Here is a 17,028-nt window from a genome sequence, read left to right as displayed (position 1 = left end):
ATATATTAGCCAACAAAAATATCTTACTCCTATTCATGCTGGTGCTAAATAAGACGTATGTTCTTCTTTGTTTATTCTGGAATTATATATATTTTTATCTCCAATGGAAAATTGGAGAAATGGGCACTTATAATGAAACATAAGGCCTTAAATTATTAAAACCTCTTTGCCCTTGCTCTCCAGAAAAACAATGAATCAATTTGGATTAATTACAATATGCCTACCTTGATACTTTCTGAAATTCCACTGGAAGAAGAGATCCCTCATCCCTTTCGGTCTTACACTGAAGCATAAAATTGCCGTAAAGCTGTTTAAATAGTTGTACTGCTCTCCCATAGAAGTGGGTGCACTTCAGTCATGGAAGAACTAGTTCCAATATTATAAAGCAATTTGTGATCCCCTAAGGTTTTTGTACTACATAGATGTAAAATAATATTATTAGCTCCTACAATCATCACTTCACCATTCACACTTGAAGCAACTGAGGTTTCCACAAATCAGGCAATGTGCAAATTCTGTCATAGTAAAACATTTATTTGTTAAAGTGATATAGATTATTCAAGATTCTACAGTCTTAAATCATGGATGGCAATGTAACATGGATTGATACAGAACTCGATGCCAATGTAGGCTTTTTTCTTTCCTTCTTTAAAAGAAAATACTTGTAGGTCAGAAGAAAAAAAGTTTTGGTTTTAAAAGGGGATTAACCATGGTCTGATAGAGCCAGTTCCGCGTGATCAGAGACTTCTGCTTCAGCTCCTGTGGACAATTTCTTCTAGGACACCAGTTCAACAATTAGCCTTTGTGAATTGAAACAGTTTTAAATTTTGTCTGGTAAAAATATCAGTGGCAAGTTTTTTCAGGAGAGAGAGAAGTGGTGCTCTTCAGATTAACTCCGGCCTCTGAAATGAAAGAAAAAGAAAAAGAAAAAAAAGAAGAAAGAAAACACACAGCTAATAAGATCACTGGGCTAGCAATCTAGAAGTTACTGAACTGTAAGCACCCAGGTAGGAGCTTATTGCCACAAAATACTAGATATATTTCTGGATACTATTTAGACATGCACATCAGCACTTAAAATGTTCCCTGGTAATTTCAAATTATTGAATATATTAAAAAAATCTCATTTTAGAAAGGAATCTAAATGTTTTAAGACTAAATAGTTATGCAAGTCAGAGCCAAATTGAGGAATGGCATTTTTCCTTGCTTTGATTTTCACATTTATATTCTCAAATTAAGAGAAAAAAAGTTACTTTATTCATTAATGCATGCTATTCAGGCTTTAACAAATATTCACATTGGCTTTTTAAATATGAACATTTTAGATCAAATTTGTTCATCATATCTAAAACCTATGTGATCTCTACTTTTTTAATATATTCTTTTGGAAGCTTTGTATTATATTAAGGTTTTATAAAGTTTAATTATACATTTACTGATAGTGAAGACAATAAATTCATCTACATTAATTAGTTCTTCACCCACAGAACAAATAAAATAAATGTGAAAACTGACAATAACTCACAAGCAAAGGCATTTCATAGTTAACATGATTTTGAAAGAAAATCATATAAAAAACAATTTAAAAATATTTAAATAACAAACTGTGAAAATGTTTTTTCTCTAACATGGGTTCTCAGTACTCATGACTTTCAAATATGTGTATAAATTCTATACTTCAATAAGATAGAAAATAATTTTTGAGAAATATACAATTGCATAATATGAAATAGAAGTAATTTTTCTCCTTTCCATTCAAGAACAACTACATGTTTACAATTTGAGGGTTATAAAATGCATGGAACAAATGAATGATGAAAAATAGCTTCTTAACTTCAAATATTCTATATCAAAGTGTTGATATAGGACATATTTGGATAATTTTGTGTGGTAAGGGTAGGCAAAATACTATAGAGATATTTTACTTAAGAAAATATTTCAAAATAGTTAATCGGAATAAGTGAAGTTATTTTTGAGATAAACGATAATTTTTGAGAATTACTGAACAAAGAATCACTGGATGTTTGAAGATTGTTAATAGATAATAGATGTGTATCTGATTTTTAAAAAATAATTACTTGGAAACTACTGAAATATAGACATCACTAGCATACTTTACCTGGAATATTCATTCTAAGGAAAACATTACAAAAATCACTTTAAACTACAATGGGAAATAGCTAAATTCCTCGCTATTGGATTCACAGCACAGCTTATTTTGGTGAAATTGGTTATCAACAAGATTTTTATTTATTTTTGTATATCCAGTAATATGTTCCCTTTGATTAAAAAAAGTGATTGTACTACACCAAATTTCATTTCAGGAAGTAGTAATATAGAAAAGACTAAATATACCTAGAAGAAAAATATTGTGGACAGTATAATTAGTTTGACTTTGGAAATAATAAATCCTTCCAGAATAACAAACTTTCTTTTAATATCAAGTTAATGATTCTATAAGCTGACATAGTTTAAAGAGTTTTTGGTTCAATTTCACATTACATAATAACATTAACAAACTGTGGGATTATGGTTTATAAAAAACTTGTTATTTTGAAGATTAGGAAATAGCAATCAGTTTTGGGAACAATGGTGTGAATTTGTCTGCCCCGAATCTGCCATTATTGAAACGATGACGTAATATGAAGTTGAATAAAAATTTTATATGTAAGATTCAAAATAACACTTTTTACTTATCAATAAACAAGCATAATGATTCCATAAAGATCTAAATGTGGAACACAAAATTACAAGAGCATCACAAAGAAAAAACAAGATAGACTATAATAACTATGTTAAAATGTTATAAGAACTAAAAATAATGAATTTGGGGTAGGTTCAGGATGTTTTGTCAATGGTCCTCATTTGACAGTGAAAGGGTACCATGCAAAACACTGCACAATCTTATCAATGGTACTACAAATAAAAGGAGAAATTAAAGCTACGCCAACATTAGAGGAAGAAAAATATACCCCGACATTGAATGGATCTGGGAAACTGTTATTGCTTTTACTCTGAATGTAATTAAGACCCATGAGAGATTTTTTATCTTTATAGTTAGGATATCTAAAAAGAAGGAAATGATTTCTAAAGGTCATTGCTGACACTAGGGTTCTATATATTTTTTTTCTGATTTTCTGTAATGTTCAAATAAATACGTCAAAAAGTATGCTTTAATTATTATAAAAATAGTTAAATGTTTTCTACAATGTCTATTCTATTACTCATTATTATTTTTATTTACAATGTCTATTCTATTACTCTTATATTTTTTTTAATTTACTTGAAGGTAATATCATAGGTGGAAGAAACCCTACAGAGCCAAATATTTTATATTGGCCATTCTTGTTTGTACAGAAAACATTGGAAACATATCTGAATCATATACACACATTTGTTTTGCTGCTCAGCTTTTAGTTCATACGATTTCCAAACTGTGTTTTCCCATAGTTGTTTTAATATTGCTGTTTATTTCTAATCAACACTAACTCTTTATTCACTTATATATTAATAGTTTGTCTAAAAGAACTACTACTGTCACCTAGGAAACATTTTTTTTAATATATTAAAAATGTGTTTTAAGTTTTTTTGCTTATTTTATTGTGTATATACATAAGGAACATTTTGATCTCCATATAAGGCAATGGGCAATGTCCAAATGTTTGGAAAATATATTTTGCCACTGGGTGGAAAAAGACATGTGTGTTACCATCCTACAGGGAATATAAACTTAAACTAAAATTGTATAATCCTCCTTATCCCACTACCACCTCCCCACCAAAAAAATAAGAAGCTCTGAGCACAAGGAACCTCTGACAGCTCTCTACCTCACTTCATTCACAAGGTAAGGTACTGCTGACAGTGTGAAAAGCCATGAGAAGACTAGCACACAGGTCACAGTCTCTTCAAAGGGACATTACTGTTTGGTTGTGTTGACAGTTGTAGAAATGATAAGCCTGCTATTGCAGAAATCATTTATCAAATAACAAGAATAGTTGCACTGAAGTCATATGGTGACTTAAATCTGATAACAGAAATGTAGCAAGAAATTGGCTAATGAGTAAATGATGTATTACCACTAAATTTTGTTAACATTCTTCTTTGCCTGTGGATTTATTTTTCTAGCTAATGCTTGTAGAAAGAAAAAAAAAAATAGCCAAAGCATGGAGGGAAAGTTGCTATGACATTATGACATAATGTTTCAAAAAAGGAACTCAATAAAGACTCAGCATAAAATTTTAAAAACAGGTGACATATTCTACATATGCACATTCACTATGAAATCTAATACAAACATACATATGTACACATGAATTTACTACATACAGAAACGACAAATCACTGAAAGATTATGCACCAAATTATTAGTACTCGTATCTGGGTGGTGGGTTATGACATATTTACATTTATTTTTTTATTTTAAGCTATATTTTCCAAAGTTCTCTAATACTAATTACTTTGGGACAAAGAAAAATTGCTATTAGAAATCTTATGTACTTATCACATTGGCAAACCTTTTGCTATCTCAAGTAGCACACAAACTCCCAAGGAGATTACTTTTCTCTAAACTTGACTTCTAACACTGTGGTAAAATAAGGAAATAAACACAATAATATGTAACATGCCCCACAAAATATGAATACTTGGAGAATTGCTTTAATTGGTAATTGAAAGATGATCAGATTGATTCTCCTGCTTCCAAATCTTGATAGAACATTCAGAACCATTCTGGATCATGCTTCTGATAGGGGAAGCTTGACTTTTTAATTCCTTTCTAAGGATATTCTCTTTCAGAACATCCAGGTGTCCAAAGTTATATGATAAATTAACGTTTTCAAATCAAAGACAGAGGGAGACAGGGAGGGAAGAAAGGAAGAAGAAAGAAAGGGAGAGAGGGAGAGAAAGAAAGGGAAGGTGGTAGAGAAAAAAGGCACCTTCGTGCAGGTCAGTTCAATTCTATTAACACCAAGTACGTGCCCGACTCTGTGCTATTGATTGTTTCTAGTGAGCCATCTGTTTGTTTTTTTGCAACATAAGAATGGGACCCTAAATTCAGTAAAGAAATGATGAAAAACATTTTGTTTGATTTGGGAATAGAATTCTTTAGGGGAAACCCAGAACGATGGTCCAAGTTATTGTTATCTTTTAAATAAGAAATGGTTAAAAAAAAAAAAAGACCCTTATTTTTACTATCAACAAATAAATCAATGGCTTTTTCTAAGAACCTTTAAAAGCAGAATATTTTTTCTGTGCCAAATCTTAAGCAAATGGCTGATGCATCCAGATGTTTGAACAGATTGCTAAAGTGTCATTCTGCTCTGGAAACACACTTTCTGATCCAATTAAAATGCAGGAATCAAATACTCATTTGAAACTTAAAAAAGAAAGAAAGAAAAGAAAACCAAGAAGAGTAATTGGTTGTTGACAAAAGGAATACCATGAACATTTCATGTGTTGTCTTTTGTTCCATTTTATAGCGGCTTCATTCATTTCATATACATGAAACACTTCTGTTCATCCACTTTCGGTGAGGCCTAATATATTATCTCAGCTTCTATTAGAATGTGGAGCTCAAGGATAGGAGTGAATATATTCTTATCAAGCTACTGTCTTCACATTGGGAAATATTTGTAAAAATACATATGATATCATGCGTGACTACAAATGTGACTCCAAAGTTACACTAGTATTCCCTTTATTCTTACAATGTGAATCAGAAATATTTGGTTAACCAGAAATATGTCTAAATTTAGGAACTGGAAATTCACTTAACCAAACTGAACTTCACTGTTTACCACTGAGCATTGAGTAAGTTTTAATGGAAAATTTCAACAAGTTACATAAACTAGCAAAATAAAAATTAAAATTCATTTATAAAAGAATATACCCACTTAAGTGCCAAAGCATGTGACAGGTAACAAGAATCTCACCTGTGTCTCCTGGACAGTCTGGTCAACATTAGTCGGCAAAGCATCTGGGAATAAAATTTTCAGTGTCATGAACAATTCATTTTTTATGAAACAGACCTTAAAATACTTCTCACTGAAACCTTGATAAGATTCATCTTAACAAAGAGTTATCTGCACATTTTTTTGGATAACAACTTACCAGTTATTGGGTTAATTGCAATTGATTTTATAATACTTCATAGTTCTCTATGGCTATTTCCTGATACATAATATTCTAAATGCAGAATTTTTAAAAATATTGTTCTAGTTACTAAAATGAGTAGTTATCAATACGGAATGCACGTTTCCTGCAAGAGTTCAATAAGAGAATCAGGCTTCTATTCATTTTCCTTACTCAAAGTTAACATTTCGACCACAGAGTTGCATATGATCAACATGGAAAGATACATCAAGGAAAAACAATCCAAAGCAGGAAATGTAGTTTTACCATATTCACCACGCAAAGTATAAAATAATAATTTGCAATATAAACCATTATTCAATAACCCCCAAGATAATAATAGCATGTTTTGCTGAATACCAGTTTATCCCTATATAAAACAGTAATGTTCTAAATGCAAACATTCTGCCTTCAAATGTTCATATGTATATTCCAATTGGCTATAAATGTTTAATATCATTAAATAGCCCTGTACAGTACACATTCTATTTCCTCCCAAATGTCCTATTTTAAAGCAAATACTCTAGTCATTAAGAAGGGACACAATTATAAGAAAAAATTAGGTGTCTCAGGAAAATGTCATTCTAAGGGTTCACAGGTGAGTGTGATGAGAACAGTACAAAATACTTTTTGATAAAACCTCCAGCATAAATATTCATATAAATTTACAATGACCTCTGGAGATTAGGTTTTACATGAAAGCAATAACAAGACATGTTCACATTATACAGAAAAAAAAAACTAGGCAATTACATTATGGTAGAGCCCACATAGTATATTCCATAAGTCCCTTCACGTTGATGGTAACTTTAGATCCTAAATTTTGACTTTGAAATAGCTGAAAAAATCAGAAGACAGTGGTACACTGATTATTTTATATTGAATATTTATGATATTTGATGAAATTGCAGATGCATTAATATTACCTTAAAGAGGTAATTTCATACTTTAATATACTCCCAGTTACAAACTGTTACTTTCTATGTCCCCCTTCAGATAACACCACGATTAGGATGACTCGATCTCAGTAATACGTTTACCATTCTTTATTCTGTACTGCTAAAAGGATGGTTTCTGTTGCAAAAAACGAACAAACAAACAACCTATCCCAAACCTGACAAAACTAATTGTATTTGTAATCCCAGCATGTATTGATCTAGCATGGGAGGGAAAGGACTGAGTAATATGAAAGACAGAGCTCTGAAACAATTATATTTAAAATTCCAGTCATTAATTTTGGTTATTTTCTCTCTCCTCTATGAAATTTTAAAAGTGAGATATTTTTTATCCATAAATTTACCTCAACTAACACTGAACACACAAACACTATAAGGTAAATTGTCATTATGATTATTAGTGTTTTATTACCAATGGAGGAAGATAAGAAAAATCCTATTCCCATCCAATCCACCTCTGGGCTGAAGTACTTTCCCCAAAACACATTACACACACTCACACACAGAAGCTTCCACATATGCTGTTGAAGTGGAAAGATTCGACTCTTCCTGAGACTCAAGGGAAGGCTGAGCAAGGGAAAGGGGGTACATAGTCTTCATTCTGTCTAAAATAAATGAACACTGCTTGCTTATCATTATAAAATGTAGTTGGAATTCTGCCACACCGAGAAGAAAACGGGCTCGTATCTGCAGTCTTCTTTGGAAGAAACACCCCATTTACTTTCACAATTCTTGTACAAGAAGATGCTTTATGTTTTTGAAATTTTTTAAACTACTGGCATTTTAATGATTGTTTTTAACTTTATTATTATGAATAAACAGAGGGGGAAATACTAAAATTTAGGAAGTAAAAGGCTATTGATGTGAACTTTGTGATAATTGTTTTATTAATTTTTTAGTTTTATAAATGAATATTAATTTCCTTACAGTAATATAAGCAAATAAAATAGTTAAAATTTAGTTTGGAAGTACTTTTTGAGTGCTTTAAGGCAAAGCAGAAAATACTTCATGAAATAAAGAAGATTCCTGTAGACAATGGAAGACATATAATTTAAAAAAATTCTTTAAATTCTTGTGGAGAAAGTATGTATCATTCAGGTAGTAAACTTGTTATGTCTATAGGTGGCTTACAATAGCTCAAAAACTTATATTCTAAAACTTTTTTAGTGAACTATATCTGCAAAGTAGCTAAAATCAACTGTCTAAAAGCATAAAAAAGCTTACTGTGACCTCAACTTAACTAATACATTTAATGGTTAGAAAAAAAATGTAGAAAATGTGTTGTTCTCAGCAAAGGTGTTATTGTATCTAATTTAAATGATTGTATTTAATGTACCTCTGTGCTAATCTATTTGTAAACTAAAAATAAATAATATTCATCAAACCAAACTTCATTACTTCTTAGGATTTTGAGCCTACTTCAGATGCTTCACTATTCCTTTATGGAACTTATCTATTATATATACTTTTCTTTAAAAAGACCTACTTTAATAATAGTTTGATATTTTCAAATTGGGGGACAATTATCCAAAACAAAAAGTAACACAGAAATACATATAATTTTAAAAAAAGTTTGGAGTAAATATCTGTAAATATATTATTTGTCAGTTTGTTAGTGAACAAACTGAAACCATAGTGTAAAATGACTAAAAATTAATGAAGAATAATTAAGAACAAGGAAGCAAAAACAATATATACAACCTATACACAGTCAGCAACAACAAACAGCAAAACCATATGCTTTGAATCACATATATGTAGTTGGTTAAATAAGGAATGTAAGAAATGACAGAAAGAAAAACAACAAGAGGGACAGAATTTCTTGCTTATAGTAATATAATATCTGGATCACAAATCTCCATTGTGCTAATTAATCAAAGTTCTTAATATTGAGCTTTCTTCCCTGGCTCCATTCACTTATTTATTCATCTATCCATTTGCTCATTCATTCATCTGAGTAACTACTGCATTTTGGATATTATACCAGGCACCTTTAATCACCCCCAACCTTCCCATAGATTTATCTTTCAGCCACTTCACACTGAAACTGCCCTGAGCAAAACATTTTTCATATACTTATCAACAACACCAAATAACATCTGACCCTCTTGATAGGCCAAGTTTTGTTCACATATTTTGTTCAAATATAAACTTTTTGAAAGATAGGAACACAGGCCTTCTTAACACCTGTAGAACAAGTGTTCAAGCATTTGGTTAATTCACCCTAAAAAGAGTCTTGTAAAAGCAATAAAAATTTAAATGGTTTAAATGGCTTTAGTCAAACAGAATAAAATTTCACATGATTAGATATTATGAGTTCTAAATGTTTATGAGAAATAAAATATATTTAATTAAAGTTTCATTAGAAGCATAAGCAGGAAATTGATTTTTAAAAATCCAGGCAACTGGAAAATAGAACATAAGTTAATCAGTAGCTTGGAGTAGACACACTAAGCTGCTGCCTGTTCTGTGTGATTTCAGCGCCCCCTTGACCACAATGTTCATTGTGCCAGAGATTCCTTGTTTGGGGATTCATTTCTTTAAGTTTTGAAATCTTTTATATATTCAGGATATTTTAATACTATGCAGGTAAAAACTAGGAAGGTGAAAAATAATATGCCTTTGTCAATCAGTACTTCATGAAGAATTAAGTAACTGGTGTTAATTAAAAATGTTTAGTTGGGATTAGAGCATTATTACAGACATAGTGTTGAAAATACACTTCACTTTGAGCAATGCTTTGATTTTACAAAATAATACCATACATGTGATCTCATTTATTCTTTACAAGAACTATATACCAGGAAGGCTGATTATATTTTAGAAATGTGAAAGACAAACTTCAGAAAAAGAAGCAGGGCAGGGAAGGCATTTAGGAAACACCTAAGGTAATGAAAGCCCATTAGACAAATTTTTTCATGAGTTGCTCAGAAAGTCATCTCTAACTGCTTTAATCTAATCCACTTTTGAATGTCATTACGATAAATCATGTATAATATGTGCCTTGGTCAAGTTGAAATTAACTGAAAATTTTATAAATGCTTCCAACAAGAGGAAATTAAACCAATAATGGACATTCTTCACCTGTGTTTTAAATGGTATTTCAAGTAATCTGAAAGAGTTACTAAACTTTTACTGTGTGTTTAACTTACTCCCAGGGAGTAATTTACATAAAGTCCGTATCTTATTATATTATGGCTAAAATTTTTTGTGCAATGTTCCCACATGAACCTTATTCTCAAAAAAAACCCCAAAAATAAAACAATAACAAAAAACCCCCAAAGTCCTGTTTACTGATCTTTAATTAAACACCATTAAGTTACCATATAATATTGTAAAAAATTTCAGCAAGTAGATAGAACATTTCTCTATAGACCTTGATTTCAGTGACTGTCCAAGAATGTCATATTATCAAGGAGCAATATTACTGTCTGACTAAATTAAAAATCCTTTTTTAAATGACATATTCCCACTAAGCTGTATAATTTCTAATTAAATTTCATCACAAGTTTTGGTTCAAATAATAAATATATTTACTCAGAGAGAAACATTCAAATTCAGAATTACAGAGCAGAAGGCAAAAACGAAACTACTATCTGGTTAATGAGCAATGACTTTATATTGCTTATAAATGTAATAAGAACTCTATTAGAAGATTTTTATTTAACTTGGTGATAAAAATAAATATTCCTTTGATAAAGGCAGTTTTGTATTTTTGTTTCCCTATTTAACTTGCATTAAGAAAAATATAAAGCTCATTTGGTCACCAAATGTGTACTGAATGAATGAAAACACCTTCATAAGCCCAGGCAGATGCATATGACTTAAAACTGGCCTGTGACTTAAAACTGAATTGGCATTTTTTGCCAAATGAAAAATCAATTGCATTTTCTTCTGCTTCCCACTGAAAAAGCTGTGTCATAGATGAGAAATATCTTAGACCCATTAAGGCACCTGAACCAAGAATGTTGATTAGAAGGGTACTTATTTTAACACTGTCTGGGTATACTTGACTATTTTATTTTAAACAACATGACAACACAGAGCTGTTCTCTAAAATATTTGCCTAAAAACAAACACCACTGTCATTGAAAGAAAATATACAATCTACTCATTGAAAAATACCAATCATCCATAGGTGGTACTTTGTAAGACTGGAGGAAATATCATTATTTATGCAAGACTTTTTTTTTCATACGACAACTTTTATTTTGTGGTCTGCTATTGCAGAACCTGGTAGCTGGTCCTAGAATGGGGAAGGCACTGCTGTCATGCTTTTTCCCTAAACAATTTTATATATATGACCTTCATATATACATGGATATATATGAAGTTACTTCATATATATCCATGTATATATGAAGTAACTATACCCTAGAGGGTTTATATGCCATGGCTCTGTTAGCCATGAATCAGAGAGATAAGACTGGGATTTCAAATTCCAATTTCCTATGTGAGTTCTCAAAATAATTTTTTCATTAAAAAGAAATAATAGGTTACACAGTGCTTTCCAATATCCACTCAGAATTTGAAAGAGTTGCTTTTCCACTATGCCCATCAGAACTGTTGGACTGAATTAACATCGCATTCATAGACATGCTTCTTTTAGAAAACAGTCCGCATGTGTTCGGTGAGTTAATATAATAATAGCATTCCTTTAATTCTCCATTCAGGGAGTACCTGTGCCTTGCTCTGGATCTCTCAGCAGGCAAAGTGAGAAACTTACTTGGCTTTGAATGTGCTCTTTTAGATGTGGGTCCCTCTGTGCCAGAATCAGGAGGTCGACTAGCTAACTGCAAGGCAGTTGAGTTGTTCCTGTTAGTGTTTTGGGTCTCAACATTTGTGACAGCTTCACTCTGTGGTTCGGTACTTGGCTTCGTGCCAGTCTTTCTTTTCTGCTTTTGGGACACAGAAGTACTTGAAGTCCAGGTAGGAGGCAAAGCAGAGGTAGTGGTAGAGGAGTCCTGACTTGAACAAGTTTCTGAACATTGTATCACATTGTCATTGGCAACTTTAAAACACTGGGCATTCTCTTCGTGTCCCACAGCTTGTTTGGACATGGACTGGGGCAGCGTCACACTGCAGCCTTGTATTTGAGCCCCATTAGTTTGAGAGCAGACGTTGCTGACCTTGGTGACCTTGTGTTGCCCATTATTGTTACAAACCTTATACCGGATCATTAGAATGATGATGAAAACCAGCACAGAGGCTACGATGATTCCACCAATAATAATAATCATGGTGCCTCCCAAAAACTGGGACTGCATGAAATGGCACCGCACATAATCGTCTTCCGTAGTAAACTGGATGCAACCCACGACTCTTGTGGCAGTGAGGGAAGTAATGCCATCATCATATATTGCCAAGACACACAAGTCATACATAGTTCCAGCAGCCAGGTTATTGACAAGAAAAGTTTTGCTCGTAGGAGGTATCATTCTGAGGGACAATGGAATTTGTGTTAATATTAAAAACAAAACAAAACAGATATACACACAGTCATTATGACTTTAGTTCTGTTTCATTTTAGTACTCATTAAGATAAGAACATTTATAACATATGAAATATGAGAAAATGATCTAATCTTATATTTACCCAGTTAAAATGGCTAAAAGTAATTGTTGGATTCTGCATCATATTAATGGTGCCTGCACTATGTCTTGACAAGCTTACTAATTACATAGCTTGGCAAAGCAGAATTCCTAATAAAAGCCACTGCTAAAAAATCATTTATGACAAATTACTTTTGAAAGGTGTGACTGTGACACTATCTGACTACTAAACAAATCCATTTAGCACTTACAACACCTCTGTGACTAAAAGCCAATTTGAAAGAAGGGAAAACACTGACAATCACATTAGAAACCAGAATGGAAATGAAATTCAGAGTATTTCTTTTTCAAATCAGTTATAAGCTACTATGGAATGGTACCCATTAAATCTATCTTTAATAACTAAGATAATTACTAAGATTAAAGTACTTTATTTACAGATCTCAACCCTCTCTTATGTCTTCAACACTTGGTTCCCAGTATGCTTTTATCTATAAATGAGGTTGATGCGTAATATTATCCTAGAATCATGAACAGGGCAAAGCTGTTGACCAGAGCATAAATCCCTTATCCTCCCCATTGTGCGCCGATGAAATTACTTTCACAACATAGTTTGTAAAGTTTGATAAGAGTTTAAGACACCTCTGAATCCACTGTATCACTAAAGTCTTCTGTGGCTCCTATTCTCCACTACCATTTTCTACTCAGTAGCAGCCATATATGACTAAGATTTAATTTGGAAAATAGGCTTGAAACTCTCTTTTTTCTCTGAAAGAGTTTTAGAAATTTCAAGACTTGGCAATGCTAATCTATTATATAACCTAAATAAAGTGTTCTAAATGTACCAAGAAACTTTTAGGCTAGAGTATGTATTGTGGTTGAGATCACTACCATTTAGTGAGTGCATAAGAAATGCCAGGCATTACTAAGCACTTTATATGCATTATGATTTCATTTTTACAATGACTTATGAGGTAGGCATTATCACCATTTTACACATGACAAACATTAAGGTCAGGAATTCAAGCAATTTCCTCAGGGTCATAAGAGAATTTACTTGTCATGGAAGGATTAAAATCTTGGAATTTGGAAAATAGAAACTGACCTATTTTACAGAGCTAACGTTTAAAGTATATAGAATGTCTAGTACCTACAGGAAAGTAAGGGGTAGGGGTAGATGCTCATCTTTGACAACGGGTTAAATAATCCATAGCCTAAGTGAAAAGCTGAGTATGACAACAGCAAACTACTATATGCTAATATACACGCATCGCAGTCTACATCCCCATACATTTAGTGATGAGAGGAATATTAGAAACCATTTACTCTAATCTCTTCCTTTTAAAGATGAGAAAATTAAAACTCAGCCAAGTAGAACCTTGCCCAGCATCGGTCACATGGTTAGCTAGGTCAGTTTTGTTTTTTCCTACCAGCCCAAGCTTATTTTTAAAAAAAATTTCTCTCATTTCCATACATGAGCAAAAATCAAATTATCTTCAAGAATTCATCTGGATATATAAAAACTGATTTGATCTTATTTCAGAAAAGCTGAAAGGCAAAATATATATATTTGTGTATATATATACATATATATATATATACACACACACACGTGTATACACATGTATATTTCAAAGCCATGATTTTACATCATTTCCTAGGAGTAACAATAGTCTATCATGAGTAAAATTATATGGAGAGGTAAAAACGTATATTTCCAACTGAAAATTGGACAAGATGTGACTATAAATCAATGAGGCTGAACTTTAGAAAAACATACCAGAAATTCTTTAGTCAGATGCAAATTCTCCACCAATATCCTTACCCAGAGATTACATATTTAACTCCACTGATACTTTCACTGCTCAAAATACTTATAAACTTTCTCTTTGGAACTGTCTTAAGAACCAGTGTATATGAGACAACACACACACACATAACTCAATCACTCAAAAAATCAGTCTCATTATTTTATAGTTACATCCTATTTTTGACCAAAAATGGCAATACCCATCTTGATCACCCACCTTATTCACAAGACTTGGCTCCAAATGGCTTTTGCTTGTTTCCAAAATTCAAATTCACCCTCAAAAGACGAAGATTTGCCACCACTGAGGATATTCAAAATAGTATGACGAAGGTTCTAAAGATAATTCCAAAAATGCTTTGAGCAATGGCAGCATTATTGGGATAATAGTATAGCCTCCCAATGTGACTTCCTTGAAGGAAAGAACACTCATGTGGATGTGTAAGTTCTGGTATGTTTTTGAATTTTTAAGATAAATCAATCTTGTTCTCTGATAGTCACATCTCTTAGATGAGGGGGAAAAAGTAAGTAAGCATAATATTAAATATAAATTTGAACTCTCTGAAAATAACAGCATTCAAAATATTTCTCCACATGTATTCACCTTTCACAAGCCTTACATTATATACTTTAAAAAGTGGAGTACTTTAATTACAACACAGAGTAGCACTGCTGATTGAAAAAAATCAGTAGTAGATTATCAAGTCCTACACTAAGATGCACAGCAAGTACAAAAATTTGCTTAATTTTTCTTACCTGTAAACAAGGGTGTCATCATAAGTACCATTGTACTGGATTTGAAACATACGTATTCCCGGGATATTTCTTTGAAAATTAAATTTAAGCAGTGCCGTAGATGATGTTGCTTCTGCCACCACAATTTTATCTTGACTGATTTTAGTATCACCATTACTAGTGCTTGCATTAGAACCTGACTTAGTAGAAGTTGAGATATCTGAAGAACCAGGATCAGGCTCATGGATATGGTTCGTACTGTTTAGTAAGTGAGGGAGCTTAATTATATGAAGATCCACCATTTGTGTTGCTTCCCCAGCAGGATTGGAAGCAATGCAGGTAAAAGCTCCTGTATCCTTAATAGTTGTTATAAGAATGTCAAGTGTTCCATTATCATACACCAGAGATCTTGTTGCATTTGAAATAAGCTTCCCTTCAGGAGAAATCCAGTGAATTGCAGGTTCGGGGTCTCCCCTGGCTTTGCACCTCAGGGTTGCCCTCTGACCCTCCAGGACTCTCATCTCATGTGTATGACGAGTAATGAGAGGAGGCTCACACAAAAACTCTTCCTCAGGAATTGACCAAAAATAGCGGCCAGTTAAAAGTGCTGGGGAAGCACAGGTCTCCAGGTCATCTTCTCTGGACAGACGCCTCAACCACAGCAATTCACAGTTGCAATGCAAAGGGTTTCCACCAAAACTTAATGCAAAAGTAGATGGGCTTATGATTCCTGAGGTTGCTAGGACCTGAGCTCGCTGAAAGAGAGGGTCAGGTGGTAGCTTCTGTAATTTATTTGATGTTACATCTAGCCGAGTCATCTTGTGCAAGTGGGAGAAAGTCCCCTTAGGAATGTTATCAATCATATTGTGATCCAAACTGAGGGTGTGCAAGCTAACCATCTTCTCAACAGCATCCCATGGTATTGTTTCTAAATTATTATAGGACAGATCCAGCTCCTCGAGGGCAAAGACATCATCAAATGCTGTAGAAGAAATTAAAGTCAGCTGATTGTTGTTCAGTATCAAATGATGGAGATTGGAAAGCCCACTGAACATATCATTTGTAATTTTAGTCAATCTGTTGCTATTCAAATGCAATGCCCTCAGATTCCGTAAGTCAGCAAAAGCATGAGGTGTAATAAAACTTATTGTATTCCTGGATAGAGTCAGGTCCACCAAGCTGGTCATATTGGCAAAATCTTTCCTTTTAATATTTGTAACAAAATTGTCTGCCAAACGCAGTTCCACAGTTCTTCTGTCAATGTTTGGTGGCACAAACAAAAGCCCTTTCTTGGCACAAAGGGTTGCAAGATTAGGAGACAAAATCTGACAGACACAACGCTTTGGACAGATCTGAGCTTTCACTGCTATGCCAATGAAAAACAGATAAAAAAGAAATTTTTCCATTGTAGATCAGTTTTAAGAGCCTATAAGAGAAGACACAAAATATAGTGTTAGCATCCAGTCATTTGAGTGAAGTTCATATTCCTACTAAAATAATCTTTTTTATGCAAATTAGAATATAGAACCAATTTATTCACTTGCTTATTTAACCAAATATAAAATATTAACTCTGTATTGTCTGTGTAGTACACCCTAGGATAAAAAAAATATACCATTCATGACCTCATGAGATTTAAAATCAACTGGTGAAAACAAAGAAGTCAACAGATTATTATAATTCTGTCAATTAAGTGCTATTTTTGAAATATGTCCAGGGCACTCCCTGGGTTCACAAAAAAGAGACATTCAGCCCAGACTGGAGGGTGGGAGCTCAGGAAAATTTCCACTAAACCTCCAAAAGACATCTTGTAAATTCAAAAGCTTAGACATATTTAGAGATTTGCAA

General features: G+C 32.7%; 1 protein-coding gene across 2 annotated transcripts in view; it reads right to left on the bottom strand.

The window, feature by feature from the left end:
• Positions 1-513: 513 nt before the first annotated feature.
• LRFN5 (leucine rich repeat and fibronectin type III domain containing 5) overlaps positions 514-17,028 on the bottom strand; it is a 256,240-nt gene continuing 239,725 nt past the window's right edge. For both annotated transcript variants that reach the window (XM_033428422.2, XM_004270004.3), the window contains 4 exons: positions 15,202-16,606; positions 11,812-12,524; positions 5,931-5,974; positions 514-902 (listed from right to left, as the gene is read on the bottom strand). In XM_033428422.2, coding sequence (XP_033284313.1) covers positions 885-902; positions 5,931-5,974; positions 11,812-12,524; positions 15,202-16,586 — 2,160 coding nt within the window. In that variant the 5' untranslated portion in view covers positions 16,587-16,606 and the 3' untranslated portion in view covers positions 514-884. The remainder of the gene's footprint in view (positions 903-5,930; positions 5,975-11,811; positions 12,525-15,201; positions 16,607-17,028) is intronic.

This window comes from Orcinus orca, chromosome 2 (assembly GCF_937001465.1).
Source record: "Orcinus orca chromosome 2, mOrcOrc1.1, whole genome shotgun sequence".
NCBI lineage: Eukaryota > Metazoa > Chordata > Mammalia > Artiodactyla > Delphinidae > Orcinus > Orcinus orca.
Note: the sequence above shows the minus strand (reverse complement) of the source record. Positions and strands in the feature narration are given on the sequence as shown.